General features: G+C 41.0%; 1 protein-coding gene across 2 annotated transcripts in view; it reads right to left on the bottom strand.

Annotated features, from left to right (window-relative positions):
* Nucleotides 1–24,833, bottom strand: part of UBR1 (ubiquitin protein ligase E3 component n-recognin 1) — a 98,039-nt gene that overhangs the window by 16,333 nt on the left and 56,873 nt on the right. For both annotated transcript variants that reach the window (XM_075844727.1, XM_075844729.1), the window contains exons 26-33: nucleotides 22,746–22,845; nucleotides 18,322–18,431; nucleotides 15,933–16,019; nucleotides 10,948–11,123; nucleotides 7,654–7,859; nucleotides 2,250–2,343; nucleotides 1,002–1,154; nucleotides 699–796 (exon numbers count right to left, since the gene is read on the bottom strand). In XM_075844727.1, coding sequence (XP_075700842.1) covers nucleotides 699–796; nucleotides 1,002–1,154; nucleotides 2,250–2,343; nucleotides 7,654–7,859; nucleotides 10,948–11,123; nucleotides 15,933–16,019; nucleotides 18,322–18,431; nucleotides 22,746–22,845 — 1,024 coding nt within the window. The remainder of the gene's footprint in view (nucleotides 1–698; nucleotides 797–1,001; nucleotides 1,155–2,249; nucleotides 2,344–7,653; nucleotides 7,860–10,947; nucleotides 11,124–15,932; nucleotides 16,020–18,321; nucleotides 18,432–22,745; nucleotides 22,846–24,833) is intronic.

The following is a 24,833-nucleotide window of genomic DNA, read 5'->3' on the forward strand; positions in this document are numbered from 1 at the left end:
TTTAAGAAATTGATCAGCACAGAATTCTAAACCAATTTAGGATAAAAACGAGCAAACAAAACACTGTTCAAGGGTGGAAATTTATTTTATACTTCCAAAGATATGGGTTTTCCTTAATTTTAGGCTGTTTACCATACACTACATATATATTCTGGGAAATGTTTACGTCCATGTCTACATTAGCTGAAGCCATGGTATGCCATAACGGCATGTGACAGCTCCAGTCAATCACTGGTCGAATTGGTGATGTCAGTTAATATGGTATGCCAAGGCCAGTGCTGAAGCAGTCACATGCCGGTATGGCAAGTCACAATTTCAGACAATGTAAACAGAGACTGGCGGGGACTGTGGACTGGCGGGGATGGAGGGGTGGGGGATTAAAAGGGGCTTTTTTTTCACTAAATTATGTGATCTAAAAGGTAAAAGTAAATTCTTTAAGAACTGGAAGAATAAGAATAGGGGGGAATAAGATTAGAAATAGAATAGTAAAAATGCTAAAAATTGAAATAATTGCAAATATTTATGCAAAGATCTCATAGCTGCCAGCCTGTGTCTAGATACAAAGAATATAAAATGTGTCGAGGCAAGAACAATGTATTTCGGAAGAAAAGTCATGAAGTAAACATTTCATTGTAATTGAATTATTGATACAGCTAAATGTAGGGGAAAAAAAAAAAGTAATAAAACAGAACAGAAACCTTTTGAGATCTTCAAATTGTAACCCAATATCCTGGTCCTAACAACGTCCAGCCAGCGAGTCAGTGACAGCACCTCTCCCAGTGATTCAGCATCCGCACTGCAAAGTAGGTTATATATAATGAAATTCAACTGTAAAAGGAAGAAAGACGGCTTCACCGCATCAGAAAAGAATTGCAATTGGATATTGCTAAAGATGTTACAAGAAACAAGGCACATTATTCTAAGGTATTTTTATCCTATTAACAACAGCACGTAATATGGATAAAAAAATATCACGGGCCTTGAATGACGTGTACAATCACCTGTTCACCTGCTCCGCCACAATTGGGATGATGGGAATTACAGAGTTGCAGTGACACTTGCATAAAGGGCATAAATACTCTCCATTGCCAAGGTCATATATCAGATCCACATGAAGACGCTGTCGTGTGTTCACCTGCATGGCCTCGAAAAACCTGGAGGAATCACAAACCAATATTAACATACATAACTACAAATAGGAGATGAAAAGTAAGGACCACTTTTGCTACTTTCAAATGTTTGGGGTGGTATATTGTCAGTTTTGCTTTTATAAGGTACTCCAAATAAGATATATAATTTACCAAAACATCAGTTAATCCAATTCAAAAGTACTGATCCATCAATTATACATAATTATTATGTACTGAAAAATAAATAAAAAACACTGGGATGTTGCTACAGTCTAACTTTTTATTAGTCAGTGAATAATAATTTTAGTCCAAGTCCTGTCCTGAAACCTAATAAATCTATGTGTGTAGAATTTTAAAAAACGCTCTGGATTTTAAAGGGGTTACCTCATGATGACGACCCCTTTCCATATGCCCCATCAGGTCATATGAATGTCGTACAGGGCAGTCCCTCCCACTCAGGACCCCCCGCTTTTAGCTAAAGTGTAGAGCTGCAAACAAGGAGTGTGTCACCTCTCACTTCACGTATTTTAGATCTACATACAAATTAGAGTATATGTGGACAAGTTTATTGTTGATGTTCTTACCTTTTTCAATAAAATTAGTGAAAAAAAAAAAAAAAAAAAAGAGAATGAATAGCTCTGCAAACGAATCCTTCAAAACGTTTTATGGTGGTCCTACCTGGCCAAAGAGGCCGTAAACTTTTAATAGTTATCTGCCGAACGATCGTTCACCCAACAGCTATTCGTCCAAACCTCCCTATACATGCTCAGTTCGGCCAAGCATACATATATGTGTTCTCAATATGGAGAGGGGAATAAACTGCTGGCAGACCACTTTTGCAGCAGCTTTACCTCCTTTGAGAAGAAGTTTTGGGCACGTTGAAATTCAACATGCTTGATCCTTTGTTTTTTTCCCCTGACATCTGCAAAACGAACGAACGATGGCAGAAAATCTATACACAGGGTGTTGGCTGGTAATGCGGAAACACTAGTCTAGTGTGTATGGCCACCTTTACATTACAACACAATTCTACATATCATAATATGGTGTAGCTAACGTGGTAGGACTTTTAAGATTAAGGTCTCCATGGCATCCTATAAGATTCAGTCAGATACTTACTTCTGCCAGCAGGTCACATGCATGACATGACCACAGCTCCCAGTATGGGTTCCACAAGACAACTCAGGACTTGTAAATAGCGGATTAAATGTTTCTGACAATGACAAAACATTGGATAGAATTAGGTCCAAAACACTGAACCGTTTTTGCATGGTGACATAACATTTTTGCAACGCAATTTTTACTCAAATCATAAAAAGTTTTTGCAAACTTGTTCATTTATTTTTATCAATAACGTTCACTCGCAATACCGAATGATATTTAATGTAACACTTGAATTATTAAATAATAATAATGCACATTTCTTTCAGTTAGGGCCTGTTCACATCAGAATTTGCCTTCCACTTTGGCTTTCTGTTCATCTGTTCTGTCTGAGAAATAGACGAATGACAAACGCCGTTCCGCTAGGTTTCCATTTTAATTTTTTAAACTATGCTGTTTCCTTGAAAAAAAACTGAAATGGACGCAAACTGAGACAACAAAAATACAGTTGAAATCAATGGTACTGCAAACAGAAACGATGCCTTCCGTTTATCTGTTCCTCTGACGGAACGAACGAATGGAACGCCCAAACGGAACCAGCACTGATGTGAACAGGCCCTTAAAGAGAACCTTTCACCTCCCCATTCATGAGCAGCTGAGTGCAGCATGTAATGGGGAGGGCTGCACAAACCCTGGGGCACTTTACATTTTTTTTCTATCTCCCTCCGCTATTTAGATATCGGTGCCGTTATATTTGGCGCCCGATATTTAACACCTACCCGCACCAGGACGTAACTGTCCGTCGTTGCGGGAGGTTACTTCCCGCACGAGGACGTATAGTTACTGAGTTATTCCCGGTGCACACTGTCGGCGACAGTGTGCACCGGGAACCGGGAGGTCAGCTGTCGCCGACAGCTGAAACTCCCCTCTTGCCGGCCAGCGGTCCTTTGCCGCTGATTTCGGCGAATTAACCCCTTAAATTCGGCGATCGGGTGCAATCGCCGAATTTTAGGGGTTTCTAGCATATCGGCAGACCCCCGTCCGAAATCGCGGGGTCTGCCGATAGTTAGTATGGCAAACGGAAGCCAAACAATGGCTTCCGGGTCTGCCATGGACGGAAGCCCATCAGGACCAACCGTCGGCTGGTCCTGATAGGCTTCCTGTCAGAGTGACAGAAAGTCACTGTGCCGTTCCCGATGCACACTGTCGGCGACAGTGTGCATCGGGAACTTGGAGATCAGCTGTCCCCGACAGCTGACACTCTCCAGTGTTGCCGATCAGCGGCTCATCGCCGCTGATTTCGGCAATTAACCCGTTACATGCGGGGCTCGATTGCGATCTCCGCATGTAGCGGGTTTGTAGCGCATCAGCAGCCCCCATGCAATCGTGGGGGTTTCTGATGCTTGTGATGGCACCCGGGGGCCAGACAACGGCCCCCTGGTCTGCCATGTATGTCAGCCTATGAGGATCAGCCTGTGCTGATCCTCGTAGACCAACTGTCAGAGTGACTGTGACGTCACACTGACAGTTGGAATACATTACACTACCTAGGTAGTGTAATGTATTCTAGCAGCGATCAGAGCTGCAGGAAAAAAAAAGAAAGTGTAAAAAGTAAATAAACAAAAATATAAAGTGTAAAAAGTAAAAAAAAGTTAATAAAAATGTTTTATAAAAGTGTAAAAATAAAAGGTTTTCCTATAATAAGTCATTTATTATAGGGAAAAAATGAAAACGTTAAAAAAAAGTACACATATTTGGTATCGCCGCGTTCGTAACGGCCCAAACTATGAAACTATAATGTTAATTTTTCCGCACGGTGAACGCAGCAAACAAAATAAACGGAAAACTGTCAGCATCGCTATTTTTTTGTCACCACCCCTCCCAAGATATAGAATAAAAAGTGATCAAAAAGTCGCATTTACCCCAAAATGGTACCAATAAAAACTACAACCCGTCCCGCAAAAAACAAGACCTCCCACAGCTTTTTTGACGAAAAAATAAAAAAGTTACGGCTCAGAATAGCGTGTCCCAGAAAATAAATTATTTTATAGAAACGTAATTTTATTGTGCAAACGCTGCAAAACTTTAAAAAAACTATACACATATGGTATCGCCATAATCGTACCGACCCGCAGAATAAATTAAAATGTAATTTATTGCGCACGGTGAACGCTGTAATAAATAAAGAATTTAAAGCGCCAAAATTGCTGTTTTTTGGTCACCTTAGCTCTAAAAAAAGATCCTGAGGGGCCAAAATGCTCACTATACCCCTAGAAAAATTCCTTGAGGGGTGTAGATTCCAAAATAGGGTGACTTTTGTGGGGTTTCCACTGTTTTGGTCCCTCCGGGGCGTTGCAAACCCGACATGGCACTGAAAACCAATCCAGCAAAATCTGTGCTCCAAAATCCAAAAGGCGCTCCCTCCCTTCTGAGCCTTGCGGTGGGTCCAAACATCAGTTTACGACCACATATGGGGTATTGCCGTAATCGGGAGAAATTGCTTTACAAATGTTGGGCGGCTTTTTCGCCTTTATTCCTTGTAAAAATGAAAAAATTATATATTTCCACAGAAAAATAGGTGATTTTCTTCTTCACAGACTAATTCCACTAAATTCTGCAAAAAAAACTGTGGGGTCAAAATGCTAACTATACCCCTAGAAAAATGCCTTGAGGGGTGTAGTTTCCAAAATGGGGTCACTTTTTGGGGGTTTCGACTGTTTAGGTACCACAAGACCTCCTCAAACCAGACATGGTGACTAAAATATATTCCTAAAAAAAGGAGGCCCCAAAATCCACTAGGTGCTCCTTTGTTTCTGAGGCCTGTGTTTCAGTCCATTAGGACACTAGGGCCACATGTTGGATATTTCTAAAATCTGCAGAATATGGGCAATAAATATTGAGTTGCGTTTCTCTGGTAAAACCTTCTGTGTTACAGATTTTTTTTTATTACAAATGAATTTCGGCAAAAAAAATGAAATTTGTAAATTTCACCTCTACTTTGCCTTAATTCCTGTGAAACGCCTAAAGGGTTAAAATACTTTCTGAATGTGGTTTTGAATACTTTGAGGGGTGCAGTTTTCAAAATGGGGTGATTTATGGGAACTTTCTAATATATAAGGCCCTCAAAGCCACTTCAGATCTGAACTGGTCCCTGAAAAAATAGCCTTTTGAAATTTTATTGAAAATATGAGAAATTGCTGCTAAAGTTCTAAGCCTTGTAACGTCCTATAAAAATAAAAGTACGTGAAAAAAAATGATGCAAACATAAAGTAGACATATGGGGGATGTTAACTAGTAACTATTTTGTGTGGTAATACTATCTGTTTTACAAGCAAATACATTTAAATTTAGAAAAATGCTAATTTTTGAAAATTTTTGCTAAAATTTGAAGTTTTTCACAAATAAATATTGAATTTATCGACCAAATTTTTTCACTAACATAAAGTACAATATGTAACGAGAAAACAATCTCAGAATCGCTTGGATAGGTAAAAGCGTTCTGGAGTTATTACCACATAAAGTGACACATGTCAGATTTGAAAAAATCATCTGTGTCCACAAGGCCAAAACAGGCTGTGTCCTAAAGGGGTTAAATAACCCCCTGAACTGTCAACGAGGAATGTACTGGCAAGGGGGCGTGTTACTATGGCTGTGACACTGTCCAATCAGATATGGACAGTGTCACAGCAAGAGCGAGGAGAGAGTGTGCGCGCGCACATGCTCTCCCGCTTTCAAGATTAGTCTTCTGCCAAACTGACAAGGGGGCGTGTCTCTGCTACGGACAGTGTAAGAGCTGGGGAGCGCTTACACGGTCTGTAGCAGTGACACGCCCCCTTGCCAGTTCGGGTGAAAAGACTGCAATCGCACACTCTCTCTCCTCGCTCTTGCTGTGGCACTGTCCATATCTGATTGGAAAGTGTCACAGCCATAGTAACACGCCCCCTTGCCAGTACACGCCCCATTCACTGTTCAGGGGGATATTTAAATATCGGGCGCCAAATATAACGGCACCGATATCTAAATAATGGAGGGAGATAGAAAAAAAAAATGTAAAGTGCCCCAGGGTTTGTGCAGCCCTCCCCATTTCATGCTGCACTCAGCTGCACATGTATGGGGAGTTGAAAGGTTCTCTTTAACCTGCCATACATATTCTGTACATTCTGATAGAAATTCACTAATTCATAAATCTAAACTGTGCAGCAACTGTATATTACACTCTACGTTAATGTTAGCAAATTTAAGGTTTGGACAACCATGTTTCACACTGTTGCTCCAACTGACATGGGCCGATCATAGCGTCTCACTGCTGGGAACTAAATTGTAAGGCTGGGTTCACACGAGCACATTAACGTCCGTAATGGACGGACGTATTTCGGCCGGAAGTCCCGGACCGAACTCAGTGCAGGGAGCCGGGCTCCTAGCATCATAGTTATGTACGATGCTAGGAGTCCCTGCCTCTCTGCAGGACAACTGTCCCGTACTGTAATCATGTTTTCAGTACGGGACAGTAGTTCCACGGAGAGGCAGGGACTCCTAGCATCGTACATAACTATGATGCTAGGAGCCCGGCTCCCTGCACTGAGTTCGGTCCGGGACTTCCGGCCGAAATACGTCCGTCCATTACTGACGTTAATGTGCTCGTGTGAACCCAGCCTTAGTGTAAAGGATCTGCCAGACACAGCTTCTGTGTCGACGCCCATGGGTAATCAGTCTGCACCTGCTCCTATGTCTGTGAGACTGACTCCATCTTCCACCACTCAGGATGGCAGGCTTAGGAGTGGGAGAGCCTATCACAGCCTGGCCAGACGGAGCTAGCTCCCACCCACTGTCTATTTATACCTGCCTTTCCTGTTCCTCCTTTGCCTGTGATTCTGCCCTGCTTGTTTCCTGGCTCTGCTGCTGCTGCTTGAACTACTTATCCTCTGCTTGTTATTGACCTTGGCTTACTGACCACTCTCCTGCTCAGCGTTTTGTACCTCGTGCACTCCTGGTTTGACTCGGCTCGATCACTATTCTCGTTGCTCACGGTGTCTCCGTGGGCAGCTGCCCTGTTTCCCTAGCTTCTGTGTACCCTTGTCTGTTTGTCTGTCGCGCACTTACTGAGCGTATGGACCGTCGCCCAGTTGTACCCCGTCGCCTAGGACGGGTCGTTGCAAGTAGGCAGGGACTGAGTGGCGGGTAGATTAGGGCTCACCTGTCGGTCTCCCTACCCCGTCATTACAGTTAGGCTATGCTCACATTGGGTGGAATTTCCGTGCGGAATCTGCACCTAAAATTAGCAGCAAGCCACAGTGCAGGGAAGTGAATGGAGATTTTAAAACCCTGTTCACACATAGCGAAAAAAAATAAAAAACACAGATTTTAGGGCTTTCTGTAAATTTGAAATGTCAACTGCACATTATTTCATGATGTCAATACATACCCCCTGAGTGTATGACAGCTGTGCCTCGGGACTGGGACAGGGTGGTAGATTTTTGCACACAGGCAGTTAGAACCATTGTAGATCTGTCCAGCCTCACTTCTTGTTCCTCCTGGCAAAGGATACATGTCAGAACTTCTTTTTCAGGCACAGATAGCCCACGCTTCGGACCCAAAGTAATCTTGGAACACTCTGCCACTGTTAATAAGCTAAAAAAAAAAGCAGTCAATATTAAACACATTACAGATGCTACATTACAGAGCCAAAAGAAACTATACAGCATTTACAGGCTGTCAACCTGTAGAGAAACCCTTCCCCACTCCAATCTCTTCCTGTTAAAAGTCAATAAGGGGAATTTCTCGACCTATGTTTCTGGCAGGAAACAAAAACAAAAACAAAAAAAAAAAAAAAGAAGGGGGTACAGGCACAAAAGTAGGAATTTGCAACTTTTTTTTTTTTACGCCACCACTCGACTTTTTTTTTTTAAAATGCGTGTGGTTTACAATAAATTCCAAAACTGGTGTAGTAGGTATACGTTTGAATTATTGATAAATATTTTACTGCTTGTCTAAACGTTTTAAAATTTATTTTATTAGTGGTATTCTAAAAAGGCCACTAATGCCAAAGAATCTGAGTACAAGCATTGGCAGCACAGATCATAAGTCCTACGTGGAGTGTCTGGCATATGATGATTCAAAGTTTACTCAGCTCATAAACCAATGCAACACTGCAACAGGAGTAGTAAACCAAACTGCTGGTCTGTTTTTCAGAGCGATACACAAGTGATACGCCTTTATTAGGATGTCTTAAGATACACTGGTAACAATATGTATCCCGACACTCCAGAAAATGCTTTAACCATTTATAACATTGGTCTGTTTGCCAAATATGTGCACATTTTTCCCTACGCGTTTCTGCACCCCTGTAAATATTCTCTACGCCAGAAATGGTCGTAACTTATAGCGTAAATCTTCTAGCTGCCAGAGATTTAACTCTGTGTGGGCACAGTAAGGTAGAGACCCATGCCGGGCCTCGTACCTTGTTTTACCCCTGATCAGACGGATATCGGACTACCGCCCCCGTACAATAATAACAATCAAAAAAAAGTACACTCCTTTCACCTCTTCCCCTTTCAGCCTGCGGTTGATACAACATAATGACGCCGGGCAGCATCAGGATGTTGCATGTGAGGCAGCACTGAAGACGCTGGGACCATCTAAGGCCCTGACGCTGCTTGGCATCAAGACCTTGTATGAGCCACAGCATACTGAGGAGACCAGGAGGGGAGAAGCCAAGGAGCAGTGAGGTGAGCATCCATTTTTGTTATTTTATGTCAGAAGGGAAGGGGGTTCTTTTACACGGCCCGACGTGGGCCGTGTAATAAGAGTGCCGATCAACGAGACAGCTTGTTGATCAGTGCTCGTTTGCTCCTTTCACAAGCAGCTATGTATGGAGAGGAGCGATCGTTTCTTCGATCATTCATCCCCATACATTTCTATCATGTCGGCATTACATCTCCCAGTTTACACAGGGAAATGTGCTGCCGACAACAATATTTTCGGCTCCATAAACGATACATTCAGTGTTTGCTCATTCATCGGCTGATCGTTGCTCTGTTTACTGTAAACGCTCATTTGCCCGATAATTGGACTGTGTAAAAGGGCCTTTAGTAAATTAGCCATATTGTCTACCAGCTTTCAAGGGAGAAAATACCATCGGGGGGGGGGGATAGAGTTGCATTCTTGCTATGGGGCCCCCTCGCTTCTATGTACACATTTGACAGATTCAGTCAGGTTTCAGTAAAAAGCCTTGCAAGTTCAGGTTACAGGTCATACTGCTTGCTATGGCTGGAATAGCTGAAGTGATAATGTCTTAATTACTAATATATTTAATTCACAGACATCTTCCATACCTAGAATATAAGCCGTGCAGCACGGCTTCTGCAACGGTTTGAATAGATAGAACATGGTGAGGTTTGGGACTCACCGTTGGTCGTAGTCCATGGCAATTTTATTTTTATTTTTTTAAATTACCGTATTTTACCTTAAAATTTGTATGTTCACCCAGGAGAACATTAAAGGGGTATTCCCAGAATCATTAATTATCACCTATCCACAGGAATGAATAGAGCATGCACGATGACACTCTATTCAAAGTTTATTGGAATGACGGAAGCAGCCAATTACATTGCGACTGTTTCCATAATTCTCATAGACATTGAATGGAGCAGCGGGCGCATGCTTGACTGCTGCTCCAGTCGAGCTCCTCCACACTGCGGGGGGGGGGGGGGGTGCAGTGAGGATGATCTGGGGGTTCAGGACCCCTGTTCTCACAATCGGTTGGAGTTCCATTCCAGCAATGGAGTCCCAAGCGATCAGAAAGTTATCCACATGGTAGGTGATCATTTATGATTCTAGGAAAACCCCTTTAAAATAAGCACAAAGAGAGTCAGTTCTACATTGCTAAACCTGAGAATGGTGCATCTATACAAGTCTGCGCAGCATATATTCACTTCTGCCTCATCAACAACTGGGGGTGCCTCACAGTGAGAAGCACTGCTCTACAGGGCAGCTGATCGGTGTGGGGTTCAGGTGTCGGACCACCACCGATCATATACTGATGACCTATCCGGTGGATAGATCATCAGTTGTCCGGTAGTGGACAACTCCTTTAAGCAATCCCTTGGATCCAAATGGTCCTAAATTACAACATCCATTTTCTGATAACACTACCACTTTATAACAATTTGCAACCAAGTGATCTCCCCTTAAAGGGCTTTTCCACCTTCTGACAACTAATGACCTATCCCCCGGATAGGTCATCAGTACAGGATCTGTGTGGGTCCGACACTCCGACCCCGCACAGATCAGCTGGTCCGGTGCCTCCGTGAACCGGACATACATTACGGAAGCAGTTGGCTCCGTCCACGGAATAGCGGCAGAGCTGCAGTTCTGGTCCTATTCAAGTGAATAGATGCAGACCTGCAGCACGAACGCTATGCAATGTACAGAGCCAACTGCTTCCAGCTCCGTACATAGCATTATGTGCCATAACATCTGGTGCCCGTAGGCCACCGGAGTGGCTTAACGGTGCGGGGTCCGGGTGTCGGACCCGCACCGATGACCTATCTGGTGGAAAACCCCATTAAGACCACTCTATTTTTAACATCAGCCTCGTATATGCACAGTAGTCTTGGGAATGGTCGATGTAATGGTTACAAATTCAGGGGTAAATATATGTACTGTCGTAGTGGCTCAAGCAAACAAATCATAGGGAATTAAAAATCAAATGCCTTACTACTCCTCAGTGGAGGTGGAGGTCTTCTGTGCTTCATGAGTGGTGTCATATAAAAGTTTGTTGGTTTCAATAAAATTCTTTTGCATAGCAGACATCTGCGCCATGATCTTCTGACGGTGGAGTCTTGCTGCCTCTGCTTTCCGCTTCCTCTTTTCTTTTTCTTGTGAGCTCTGTCCCTAAGAGAAAATACAAATAGATAATAATTGAGTGTACATAATTATAGCTCTAGGCAACAGGGACAACTTTATCTGGCTCCCGACTGCTGGCTGTATTTAAACGTCTGGCGGTCGGGGTTCCTAAAAACACGCGCCATAGAGTATTTACAGCACGGGTTTTAGCTTGCTGCCCGAGCGATCGGGCAGCTGAATGTTGTGTATCCGGCAGTGACTGCCGGGGACCATGAGGAGAAGATAGAAGCAACTTTCGCATGCTAAAAATGGCTAAACGGTGTCCAGTCCTGAAGGCTCAAAATAGCCTGGTCCTGAACCGGTTGAAAGACTAGTTAACCCTTTAAAAGGGTACTCTGTCACCTCTGAATGCCCCCTAAACTATAAAAATCAGTTAATAGTTTAACCCGTTGATGCACGATCATGTACATGTATGTAATAAGCGTCATAGGGAATTATGGACCACACTCACGGGCTAAGCACGCTCCATACTGAGTGGGTGTCAGCTGTGTTTTACAGTGGACACCGGGGATTAACGGCCAGGAACAGCGATCGCGCTGTTCGTGGCCATTTAACCCCTCAAATGCTGAAGCACGTCTCAACAAAAGCCTGTAAAAATGACAATACACTGCAATACATTAGTATTACAGTGTATTGTACCAGCGATCTAACGATCGCTGGTTCAAGTCCCCTAGGTGGGCTGATAAAATGTGTAAAAAAATAAATAAAGAAGTTTAATATAGCTATTCGTAGTGAAATTTTTTTTTATTAAAAGTTCAAAAAAAACCAAAACCTTTTCCCATTTTTCCTCTAAAGTAATGTCAAAAATAATTTAAAAAAAATTAGCTAAATTGCTATCGCCGTAAAAGTCTGAACTGTTCAAAAGTTTAGGGTCACTTAGAAATTTCCTTATTTTTGAGAGAAAAGCACAGTTTTTTTCAATGAAGATAACATTAAATTAATACACTCTATAGATTGTTAATGTGGTAAATGACTATTCTAGCTGCAAACGTCTGGTTTTTAATGCAATATCTACATAGGTGTATAGAGGCCCATTTCCAGCAACCATCACTCCAGTGTTCTAATGGTACATTGTGTTTGCTAACTGTGTTAGAAGGCTAATGGATGATTAGAAAACACTTGAAAACCCTTGTGCAATTATGTTAGCACCGCTGTAAACAGTTTTGCTGTTTAGAGGAGCTATAAAACTGACCTTCCTTTGAGCTAGTTGAGAATCTGGAGCATTACATTTGTGGGTTCGATTAAACTCTCCAAATGGCTAGAAAAAGAGAGCTTTCATGTGAAACTCGACAGTCTATTCTTGTTCTTAGAAATGAAGGATATTCCATGCGAGAAATTGCCAAGAAACTGAAGACTTCCTACAACGGTGTGTACTATTCCCTTCAGAGGACAGCACAAACAGGCTCTAACCAGAGTAGAAAGAGAAGTGGGAGGCCCCGCTGCACAACTGAGCAACAAGACAAGTACATTAGAGTCTCTAGTTTGAGAAATAGACGCCTCACAGGTCCTCAACTGGCAGCTTCATTAAATAGTACCCGCAAAACGCCAGTGTCAACGTCTACAGTGAAGAGGCGACTCCGGGATGCTGGCCTTCAGGGTAGAGTGACAAAGAAAAAGCTATATCTGAGACTGGCTAATAAAAGGAAAAGATTAATATGGGCAAAAGCACACAGACATTGGACAGGGGAAGATTGGAAAAAAGTGTTATGGACAGACGAATCGAAGTTTGAGGTGTTTGGATCACACAGAAGAACATTTGTGAGACGCAGAACAACTGAAAAGATGCTGGAAGAGTGCCTGACGCCATCTGTCAAGCATGGTGGAGGTAATGTGATGGTCTGGGGTTGCTTTGGTGCTGGTAAAGTGGGAGATTTGTACAAGGTAAAAGAGATTTTGAATAAGGAAGGCTATCACTTCAGTTTGCAACGCCATACCATAACCTGTGGACAGCGCTTGATTGGAGCCAATTTCATCCTACAACAGGACAATGACCCAAAGCACACCTCCAAATTATGCAAGAACTATTTAGGGAAGAAGCAGGCAGCTGGTATTCTATCTATCTGTAATGGAGTGGCCAGCGCAGTCACCAGATCTCAACCCCATAGAGCTGTTGTGGGAGCAGCTTGACCGTATGGTACGCAAGAAGTGCCCATCAAGCCAATCCAGCTTGTGGGAGGGGCTTCTGGAAGCATGGGGTGAAATTTCTCCCGATTACCTCAGCAAATTAACAGCTAGAATGCCAAAGGTCTGCAATGCTGTAATTGCTGCAAATGGAGCATTCTTTGACGAAAGCAAAGTTTGAAGGAGAAAATTATTATTTCAAATAAAAATCATTATTTCTAACCTTGTCAATGTCTTGACTATATTTTCTAGTCATTTTGCAACTCATTTGATAAATATAAGGGTGAGTTTTCATGGAAAACACAAAATTGTCTGGGTGACCCCAAACTTTTGAACGGTAGTGTACCTTTATTTAACTTGCACGGTGAATGCTGTAAAAAAATTACAAAAATACAACTATTTAAAATGCCAAAAATCGCTATATTTTGGTCAACTCTCAAATAAAATGTAAAAAAAAGTTATCAAAAATTATATGTACCAATAAATACTACAGCTCGTCCAGCAAAAAATAATCCCCCACATCGCTCAATGCACAGAAAAAAAGAAAAAAGTTATGGCTCTCAGAATGTGGTGAAACAAAACCATCTTTATTTTTTTTCAACCAAAAAGTTTTGTGTTTTTAAAAGTAGTAAAAAACCTGTATAAATTTGGCATTACCTTAATTGTATTGTGCCGCAGAGTAAAATTAAGAGTTGTCGTTTTTACGGTGAAAGACGTAAAAATGAAAACCAAAAAACAATGTAGGAATCGCAGTTTTCCCAATTTCAGCCTGCAAAGAATTTTTTCCCAGTTTCCCAGTACATTATATGGTACTTACAATGGTGCCATTAGAAACTAACTCCTGCCACAAAAAAAATAAGCCCCACACCACTCTCGACGGAAAAATAAAAAAGTTATGGTTCTAGGAAGGCGAAAATGAAAAACGAAAATAAATTAAAAGTGATCAGTCCTTAAGGGGTTAAAAAACACTGATTCCGAATATATAAATCTTAGGCCCCAATCACACTATTGCCCTAGATTTATCGTGTACATCGGGAAAGATCCCAACCTACACGATAAAAGTGTTCATAGGGCTCAATTATCTCGATGGAGACCAAAAGAGTGTCCTCTCTGGCATACATTTTTTTTTTTAAGGATGGAATAGTGTAGTAGACTAAAACAGAAGTTTATCACAGGGTATACATTTTTTTAAAAATGGGAGCCTATGGGTAAAGGTTAAACGTATATCTTGGGGGGCTCCCGACATCACTATCCATGTATGGACAAGGACGTCAGGGGATGGGAAAAAGTGAATAAATTACTTGTGAACTTCATTTTCTGGGTCGTCCCGATTCCAGCGATTTATATTTTTTTGGGGGTTTTACTACTTTTGCATAATTAACTCTTTCTTTTCAAAATCATTTGTTTTTGTCACCACATTCTGAGAGCCATAACAATGTTTAATTATTTTTTTTGCAGGAGGATGTTTAGTTTTCATTGGTACTATTTTGGAATACATAGGACTTATTGATTAATTTGTACTTTATTTTTATTTTTATTTTTTTGAGAGGAGGGGATAAACAAAAAAAAACAAACACAATTCCGCCATTGTGGGTTTTTTTGATATTCGGGATATGTTAATTTTTTTAGTATAGGTTGTTACGGTTGTGACAATAACAATTATGAGAACATTTTTTATTTTTCATTTCTCTATAATAAAAGCATTTTGTAAGGAGAAAAATGTTTTTTTCTGATTTTCCTTTGTTATTTTTTATGTTTCTGAACATTTTATTTTTAAAAATTTTTTGTTCCAGTCTTTTGATCGCTTATATAATACACTGCGAAGCTTCTGTATGGCAGTGTATTATGCCGGTCAGTGTAAAACTGAGAGGCAGCGTAATAGACCTTGCCTCTGGCCGGGCCAAACAGGCATATACACATGGCAGATCTAGAGGCCTTCTTTAGGGCCCTGGCTGCCATGGCAACCCATCAGCACCCTGCGGTCATGGCATCTGAAGAGTTAAACGGCTGGGATAGGATTCCTCTCCAATCCCTCTTAATTTTCCCTGTGGTGGCGTAGTAGGAGAATTTCTCCCAGGGTCCTCATACGATTACACCTGATGGCTGGGGGTCTCAACAGTGGGACCCCTTGTGATCCGCTTATTTTCTAGGATTCCTTATAACAAAAAGTGACAGGCCAAATCTGAGAAGGAACATCTGCCCTTTCATTTAATGGTGAAATAATTCTTACTCTATCTCTCAAAAGGGGTATTCCGGTTTTAACAGAAAAAAATAATATTTCTTGTATAATGCAGTTATACAATTTTCTGATATTCTTTCTGTATCAATTACAAAATCTCTGCTTGCAGTCATTCAATAAGAACCATCACTGTCTTGTAATGAGCCGTGAACCTGTGTGATCATCACATGACCATGGGCAAATTATTGTCCCCTAGGACGAAGCTAAAAAGGTCCATTTTGAATGACTGCAAGCAGATCTAGAAAATCGTACGGCATTAATACAGAAAGTATATTAGAGAATTGTATAACTTGATTATACAAAGAATATTTCTTTTTTGCTGAAACCGGAATACCCCTTTAGATGACCTCCTTTTCCAGTATGGCTATAGTCATAATAATAGATGACCATAAAAATAAAATGATGGTACAAGATATAATTCCTCCTTCTTTGCTTACCTCATCTACTTTACCCACATCAGATGATGACATAGCGATTGCTGTCTGACCAGATTTCTCACGTAGTCTTTTCACAGATTCCAGCAACTAAATTTAAAAAATGGGCATTAAAATAGACAGGAAAATTTTGTAAAACGGCATTACGTTTTTTTTAAATTGCATGCGCTTATTAGAATTTTCAGGTTACAATTTTACAAGGTACAAACGTCCAGCCCCCGCCAGCAAGGATCCCGTCTTCCCCATTAAACCCTGTACTATCAGTTTTCGTGCTATAAAAAGAATCCATGCAATTGCAATTTAACCAGGGCTATAAGTTACTACATCCACGTATCCCAAGATACGTGAAGACAAATGGAGACGAGCGGACATCCACTGAATATATGTGGTTTATGTCAACCATTCCCCTCCAAAACCGGTCTAAATTTGGGCAGACCCACAACATGTGGGTAATATCAATGTGTATTAAGTCACTAGGTTGTGGCATGAATCGGCACGTACCCCTATATCCAACAAGAATTTAGGTACTCTATAAACTCTATGAAGAAAGTATAAATGCGACAGTCTATGCGCCTCACTGAGGGACAGCTGTGGTACCCTCTCCAGCATTTCCGGCCAACGACCCTCCTCAATAGACCAAATATCCCCCTCCCACTTTTTCTACTCCGTACAGGGTATTTAACTAATATTATGTTCAGCAAGGATTTATAAAACATGGAATTAAATCCTGCAGAACTACCCATTGTCTCGATTAGCTGGATTATCTTATCCGAGGTTACAACTTTACTGTGATCACTGAATTGTGCCTGATAAGCATGCCGAAATTGTAAGAACTTAGAAAATTCAGTTTGAGGGATCTCATACATTTCCTGTTGCTGGGAAAATGATTTTAGGGCGCGATCAGTCATAATATGCTACCATCTCCTAATACTCTTTTGCCTCCATCGTTCACAGGCCTCCATAAAGTATAAATTACATAACCAGGGATTATCCTATAGCCACGTGTATTGTGTAGACCCAGCAATAGAATGCAATTTGCAGACCGGTCACCGCAACTCTTGTAGAAACATGAGAGTGGGAGTGCGATTGGTGGACACTGTAAACGTATATGCCACCAGAGCCTTGTATAAAACTAGGGGTGTTCAGGTGTTTCTGTAATAGTCGCCTACGTCCTCCTCCCAACCCCGGAGGTGTAGGTGTAAGGGTATGTGCACGCACAAAATAAAAAACGTCCCAAAATACGGAGCGGTTTTCAAGAGAAAACAGCTCCTGATTTTCAGACGTTTTCTAAGCCATTTTCGCTGTGTTTTTTACGGCCGTTTTTGGAGCTGTTTTTCTATAGAGTCTATGAAAAACGGCTCCAAAAACGGCTGAAAAAGTCACATGCACTTCTTTTTCATGGCAGTTTTTTTACGAGGCCATTCTGAAAAACGGCCCATCGGGACAGAACGCCGTTTTTCCCATTGAAATCAACGGGCAGATGTTTGGAGGCGTTCTGCTTCCGATTTTTCAGCCGTTTTTCGGTAATGAAGTGAGATCCATATTGCCAAATTATGTAACATATATAATAATTGAGGAAGAATATAGTATTATTCAACTGATGAATCATATATGCTCCTTACTGATTTTATGGATTTGCCATTGAGAATTTGGCACCTTACAGGAGTCAAACTTTTTTGTCTATAAAATCAATATAGTTACTATTTAATATAATCCTTATTTCTACTTCATATATCTCACTCAATAGCTGAATGAAGATATATTTCAAGAAATGTTCTTTTACTATAAAGGTACTGATAATGGAAAAATACTGGACTCTAGATCTTATTCTGTAGGGCACTGACGTGAACGCCTTTCCAACATCTGCTCTATATATATACAGCGGAAGTCAAAAGGGAAAGTATGGAGCCAGCTCACGGGCAGCCCCCTGCGATGGCCCATCGCCCACAATCCCCGGGGCGTGCTTGCGGGGTGCCAATGTAATAGTTATTAACTGGATCCTGCTTGGCAGAGACACGCGGGACCAGCTTTAAGCCGCCAGTACAGCTGACCTGACAGAATCAGCATTGACAGAACGATACCGCTTCTATGTATACAGAATACATAGAAGCTGCATCTCAAAATTTAAATTTTTTTTTTCTTAAATCAATTCAAAAGTGTTTAAAAAATAAAATAAAAAATTAGCTTCAAAAGTGTACATAGCCTTAAGTAGAAGCTGTAATAACACTACAACTACCAGAGTTGCAGTCAGATTGCGTACTATAAATATCACATACTAAACACAAATGTCTTATTGATAGTTGACGATCATATATGGATTCTGAAAGGTAAAATAATTGAGCTCAACATGACATTTTTGAGCACTTGATTTTCTATACACAACGGTTCTTACCTGCCATACCCAGCTTATCATATCTTTCTGGGCCTCTAGTTGTGGTACACCTTTCAGCCTCTCTAGCATGGTTACAAGACTTGAGGCAGTCACATCTGAACTTCCAATTCCTGCACGTACAAAAAATATACAGTATGTGTTTAAAATGTGGACATATAAATATGACAACAGAATAATGATTACAGGAATATGTCACCAAATAAATGTGGTTCCATGATATACACCCCAGTGAAAACACATATCATATACCAGCCCTTTTGTTACTAAATACACGAGAAAAAGGAGTCGGAACTATTTAAGTAAGAAGCACAAAATATCGAAAATTACAAATTTTATTGAACAATACAAAAGTACATAGTTAAAAACAGACTACAAACCCAATAACTGCATATCTCCAAAGTAGGAGACAATGTGGAGCCACAAAGCTACTTTAATTAATACAGTTTGTATATGTCACATTCATCGGGAAGGTTTCCCAAAAGAAGTTACCAAAAAAATATACTCTAAAACAAGTCCCTAGAACAATGTAATAAGACTAACGGCACACTTGTGTCAAAAATAGTATCTGCAAATTCCCAGTAAACTACGTCTCTGTGAACAGTAATAGGGGATACAGGGGTAGTGGTTTGTTTATAGTAGTAAGTAATTTTAATACACTCAGTACCAATATAGTAACTAATTCAAAAAGGAACTAGTAATAGAGATAACCTATTTAGGACATTGTCTAAGTATACAGGTAACCTGGTAATAGCATGACAAAAAGTAGTAGTCTTTAGTGAAAAAGACCAGCAAGTACTAACCCATGTGGCTCCTCAGTTGTGACAGCTCCCAAGTATGGAGAAAAACCCCAACGCGCGTTTCGCGTAGATTGCTTTTTCAAGGGGTGTCGACCTTTTGGTAACACTTCAGAGAGAAAATAAAAATCCCTATTTATTGTACTGCGCTCGACTGTTTCCATCACTCCTGTAGAGTTTGGATAGAGCGGCAGCCCGCTTGCTCAGCCACATGCATCAGAGGCGTTCCAGTGGTTGGACCCCCACTGATCTAGCATTTATTACCTATACGGCGGATAGATGATTAATGCTTGTGGCTAAAATAACCCTTTAACAAATTCGTATTATTCATGTAAAACTTTGTTAAAGATCTACAGAAGTTACTATTGTTTGCCACTTCATCCTGTCTGCCACATTTAAAATAATACGAATTAAAAAAAATATAATAATAATTGTACAGAAGTGGCTGCCTCTGGCACTCAATTTTGAGATCATTTGCTACATCCCCATGTAATGTGCTGCTGTGAGGGACGTAAGGGAAGTGTTCGATTTAGAATGTAAATCGGTTTTCCCTTAGACCCATCAGCAGCACAAGACTCTCTCCCTATAATGTTCTTAGTCAGTCTGCTAATTAAGCTTTAAAATTTAATCATTTAATCATTTAATCAGCGAGCAATTTTAAAAGTTATTCATTGCGAACGTTAGAGATCCCCTTTGATTATGTCTGCCCCTCTCTTTCTCCGCTCAGCTTTACTATGGAGTGGAAAGTCTAAGAACTGCCTTTCAGTGAACCTGTCCTAGGATACCGCATTTAGCTTGTATAAGCACTGCATACAAACTCCTCTTTTCTACTTGGGCCTATGAGAATAAGCCTTTGGTCACTCATACAGGCACCAGAACTTCCTGTATGATGAAACTGCATGGACTGTTCCGCAGAGGCTATCCACAGGGGGGACACAAACTCCAATCGGAATTACCACGGATGATTAGACAGCTCCTGTCACCGTTATAATGTAGAAGATCACAGCTCAGCCTCCCTGCTAGACTCCTAGTTTATTTGGGAGCATATTGAGGGAAGGATAATCACAATTATCCTCCCAGCAGGCAGACATGGTACTGGCATTAGTTGTTCGTCTGATTCTGTGCTGAGGCATCAACGGATTGATAGCATAGCACTGAGGAAGAGAAAGCGGGTTGAAATCTATAATTCAAGATGGAATCTGAACTGAAGCAGACACGATGCTGGACTGCCGGGAAGTGAATGCAATATAACAAAAAGGAGTGCAGAGCGGGATTAAAAAAAAAAAAATCAGGTGGGGGGACTATGATGGAAAACGGTGTTTCCCTTGAAGGTCTACTTTAATAAATACAGTGTCTTGTAGCGTATTCACTTTCTATAGATAGTTTGCATTGTAAGTGCTTAACCTTTGTGAACCCTCCAGTGTTGTAGGGCCAATAACCATGAACATATACACTAAATGGCCACTTTATTAGAGACACCTGCCTTTTCATGACTGGAGCTTACCTGTATGAAAATTAGACACAAGCCCATGGAGTGCAACAGAAAATCAAGTGAGCAACTTTTCCATGGATCAGTTTCCACGTGAATCCACGTTAGAGTGGAAAATCGAGTGATCTGATCAACTTCAACGAGGCATGGTCATCGGTGCTAGACTAGCCGGTGCCAGTGTTTCAAAAACTGCCAACCTTGTGGAGTTTTCTTGTGTAGCGGTGTCGAGAGTATACGGAGAATGGTGGGATCGAGAAAAAACAGCAAAAGGGGATCCTGTGGACGTCAACAACTATTCGATGAATGTGGTCAGAGGAGGATGTAAAGAATCGTTCTGACGAACGCCGAATACAACGCAGATTCTCCAACTAACATGTGCGAATGCACAACTTGTCATCTCTAGCATGGTCGGGCTCTAACAGACGACCAGTCCGAGTGCCATTGGTGTCTAAGGGAAACAGAAAGGCAAGACTTCAGTGGGCAAAAGATGGGAAAAATTGGAGAAGTAGAAAAACATCGTCTGGTCAGATAAATCCAGATTTCTGTTCACCATGCTGATAGAAGGGCGAGAATTTGTTGCAAGATGAACCATTCCTGAATTTTTACACTCGCGTGTATAAAAAACTTGTCGTGTAAAAAAAGAAGCGTCAGGTTAATTCTTGGCGTGTAAAACGTGTCGAAAACACGCCTAATTCCCATAGTCAAGGAGAGTCCAAATTACGTGCCAAAAAAAAAAAAACGCATCCAAAAACGTGCACAAAACGCATCAAAAATGCCTGTATTTTAAAAAGCGCGCTTTACAAAAACACCAGCGTTTTTGGCACGTTTACACGTCTTTTTTGGGCGTCGTGTGAACAAGGCCTTATGGTGTGGGGAATGTTTCACTCTGATACCTCTGGATAGACGTTTGAGTCCTAGGGACTACCCAAGCATTGCGGCTGACCAAGTTGATATCTTCATGGCAGCTGTTTACCCTATGGCAAAAGGACACTGTAGCGGCAACTGCAAGAAGCTGTCCTGTCCACATGGGCCAACACTCCTGCAGAACAATTTCAACACCTAGTAGAATCTATGCCACGATGAATTGTTGTGGTTCTGAAGGCAGAATGAAGACCAACGTGCTACTGGATGCGTGTAGCTAACAAAGTGCCCATTTAGTGTATCAGCTACAGTCAGAACAGTCCATAACTGATGTGGTAATGTGCGGAAGTGTGGCCGGGACAAAGTGACATTTATATAATGGCCCTATTTTGCAGATGGCTTCAAAACACACAGCGAACCTTTATTTAAAGGGAGTCGGACACCAGACATCCGTTTGTAACTAGCAGCATACTAACAGATGATGCTCAACTGATTTTCACTTTGTTTTTCTTGTTCCCCAGCGTGACTTAAATTATGCAAATTAGTATTTTGGAGCAACGAGGGAGTCTCCGTTGCAACAAAATGCTAGCACATCATTGCCCTGTTCAACCCCCCTCTCTCCATGTTTGCTGTGATTGACAGGGGCCGGGCACCGTACTCGGAGAGTTCACGACTGGCACCATAGTGCAGTGAACGCACGCGCGTCCTTGAATCGTAATCAGCGCATACGCAGTATAGTCAATATGTTCGCCGTTGTAATTGGCACTACTGCGCATGCGCACATGACGTCAGCCTACTCCCTCTTCTCCGCGATGCCTCAAGTCCTTCTCTTTAGGGGTAGGCTGTCGTCATCGTCGCATGCGCAGTAGTGCCAATTACAAATAATACACAATTACACATATTGATTATGCTGCGCATGCGACGATTACGATGCAGGGACGCACGCGTTCACTGCACTACGGGGCCAGGCGTGTATTTGCACAGTATGCTGCCTGGCCCCTGTCAATTACAGCAAGCAGGGATGGGGTTGAACAGGGCAATGACGCGCTAGGATTTTGGAGTAATGGAGATGCCGTCGTTGCTCCAAAATGCGAATTTGAATACATTTAATAAAAAATAGTTTTGCAAAGGAGTCACGCTGGGGAACAAGAAAAACAAAGTGAAAATCAGGTTAGCATCATCCATATTAGTACTCTGCTAATTACAAACGGACTTCTGGCGACAGACTCCCTTTAAAGACAGACCTGGAAATAAAGAAATTAGAAGAGCATATTTCTTACTGGATGCCTTGTGGTAGAAATCAAACGTTACTTCTTCCTCAGCTGCCTTCTGTAGCTGATATTTTTCTTCTATTAAACCCAGAGCTATAATATGTAGAGCCTATGTTGAAATAAAAAATATAGAAGATAATCACCAACCAAGGAGGAGATATCATACAGACAATACATTTGGTTTATGGTGGAAAAAGGAAAAACAATTGAGCATATCAGCATATTATTTAGGTCGGTTTACTCGTAATATAGATAACCAACATGTACACGAGCAGTATTAGTGTGAACTCCAAGAATATATGTCTTTATGTGTCTATAACACAAATAGCTATAACTATGGAATAAGGAGAACACACACATATAACCCAATATGACCTGGTACTCTGACCATAGCATTACTAAGAAACCTATAGAGAAAAGAGGTCAAGTACGCTCAAGATAATATGTGATAGAAAAACTTCTTTATTAGCAGAAACACAGAAACAAGACAATTAAAACATGAGTCATACAGTGTAAAGTTGGCGTCAGCCCATGTGGTGTACATATATTAGTGGTGGAACATAATGTAAAGAATCAATAGCAAGAATCCGGGATCAATACTGTTGTTGAAGAAACAGTCTTAAATGCATGTGGCTATATGTAACAACACATAAATAAATGGTATAGGAAGCAATTTTTAGGTTGGAACCACCATTGCCTGGTATGTAGGAGTTATGAACAGTGTAAATAGAAATGTGATAACAATAAATATGAATGGAGTAATTCACATATAAGATACACCATACACTGGTGCTGAAAAATGTAAACCGTAAGTATAATTGGTAGCACACAGTAGTATAGTAAGGCAAATACAGGTGAAGAATAGATGATCTGGATCCTAATACCAAACAAATATAGCCAGACACAGGAAAAAGAGTGTAGTATTACGTACCCGGATTCATATGACCAACATGGGGGAGACGCCAGTCCCGACGCGCGTTTCGGCTGATGCCTTCGTCCGGGGGTGGCGTCTTCCCGGCGGGACCCTCCCTTAAATACAGGCATGATTAGACCGTAATTGGTGTCAGTGTGGGTGATGTCAGAGGTACTCGGCGACAGGCCGGGGGTAGCAAGATGGCTACTCCCCACTTCCGGTACCGCGTCATCCAGGCGGAAGTGCGCGGACGCTGTCTGACAGCGCCGCCCACGTCCAACCAGGATTGAAGACTCGGCCGAGAGTGAGTGAGCCACTCCCCCACCCCCGCCAGCGCACACCTCTTCCACCCAGGTACTACTCAGAGGGGAGATGTAAACTAGAACTACTGATAACATTAACGATAGAAATATGTGCGTACATTTAAAGAACTTGGAAACGTTAGTTGTTGCTAGGGGATGCAAATACGACCTATATGCAGGTAAGTTGGCAAGAAACAAAAGAAGAGAAGAAGAGACAAAGACACAAAGAAAAGAAAAACAACGAGGAAAAAAGGGAAAGATGTGAAAAGAGAAGGAGAGGCACAAATATATGCGATGTGACATGAAAGACGGTCCATGATAACTCAAAAATGTAAATAATTAAATAAAAAAGGGGACCGAAGAAGAGGTGAATAAATAAATAAATGAGGGTGTGAGAAACTGTGTTAAAGAATGAAAAGGTGTAAATGTGTATATATATATAAACAATATACAATGTGTTATACAGCTATATACAGGAGTGGAACAATAAATTCATAACGGTGTAAATAGTGAATAAATGAATATGTTGGTGAAAATATAAGAGACATGTTAAATATTATATGTGAACAAAATAAAGGAAATATGAAGTTGTTACATATGTGTATATAAAAATATATATACAATATATTATACAGTTATAAATAAATAAAATAAGAGAATAATGCATACACAGATTTTATATCAATGCAGGTGCATGTTCACCAATACTAATGTATATATACATCATAAATACATAAAAATAAAGATATAAATATATATATATACATACACATATAAACACAAAACATACAGGCAGGACCCAAAGATATATATATTGGATATCACAAAGAAATATAATATAATAATAAAATATATATTGTGTGTACATATAAATGCATAGGA

The sequence above is a fragment of the Rhinoderma darwinii genome, chromosome 12 (genome assembly GCF_050947455.1).
Source record: "Rhinoderma darwinii isolate aRhiDar2 chromosome 12, aRhiDar2.hap1, whole genome shotgun sequence".
Lineage (NCBI taxonomy): Eukaryota > Metazoa > Chordata > Amphibia > Anura > Rhinodermatidae > Rhinoderma > Rhinoderma darwinii.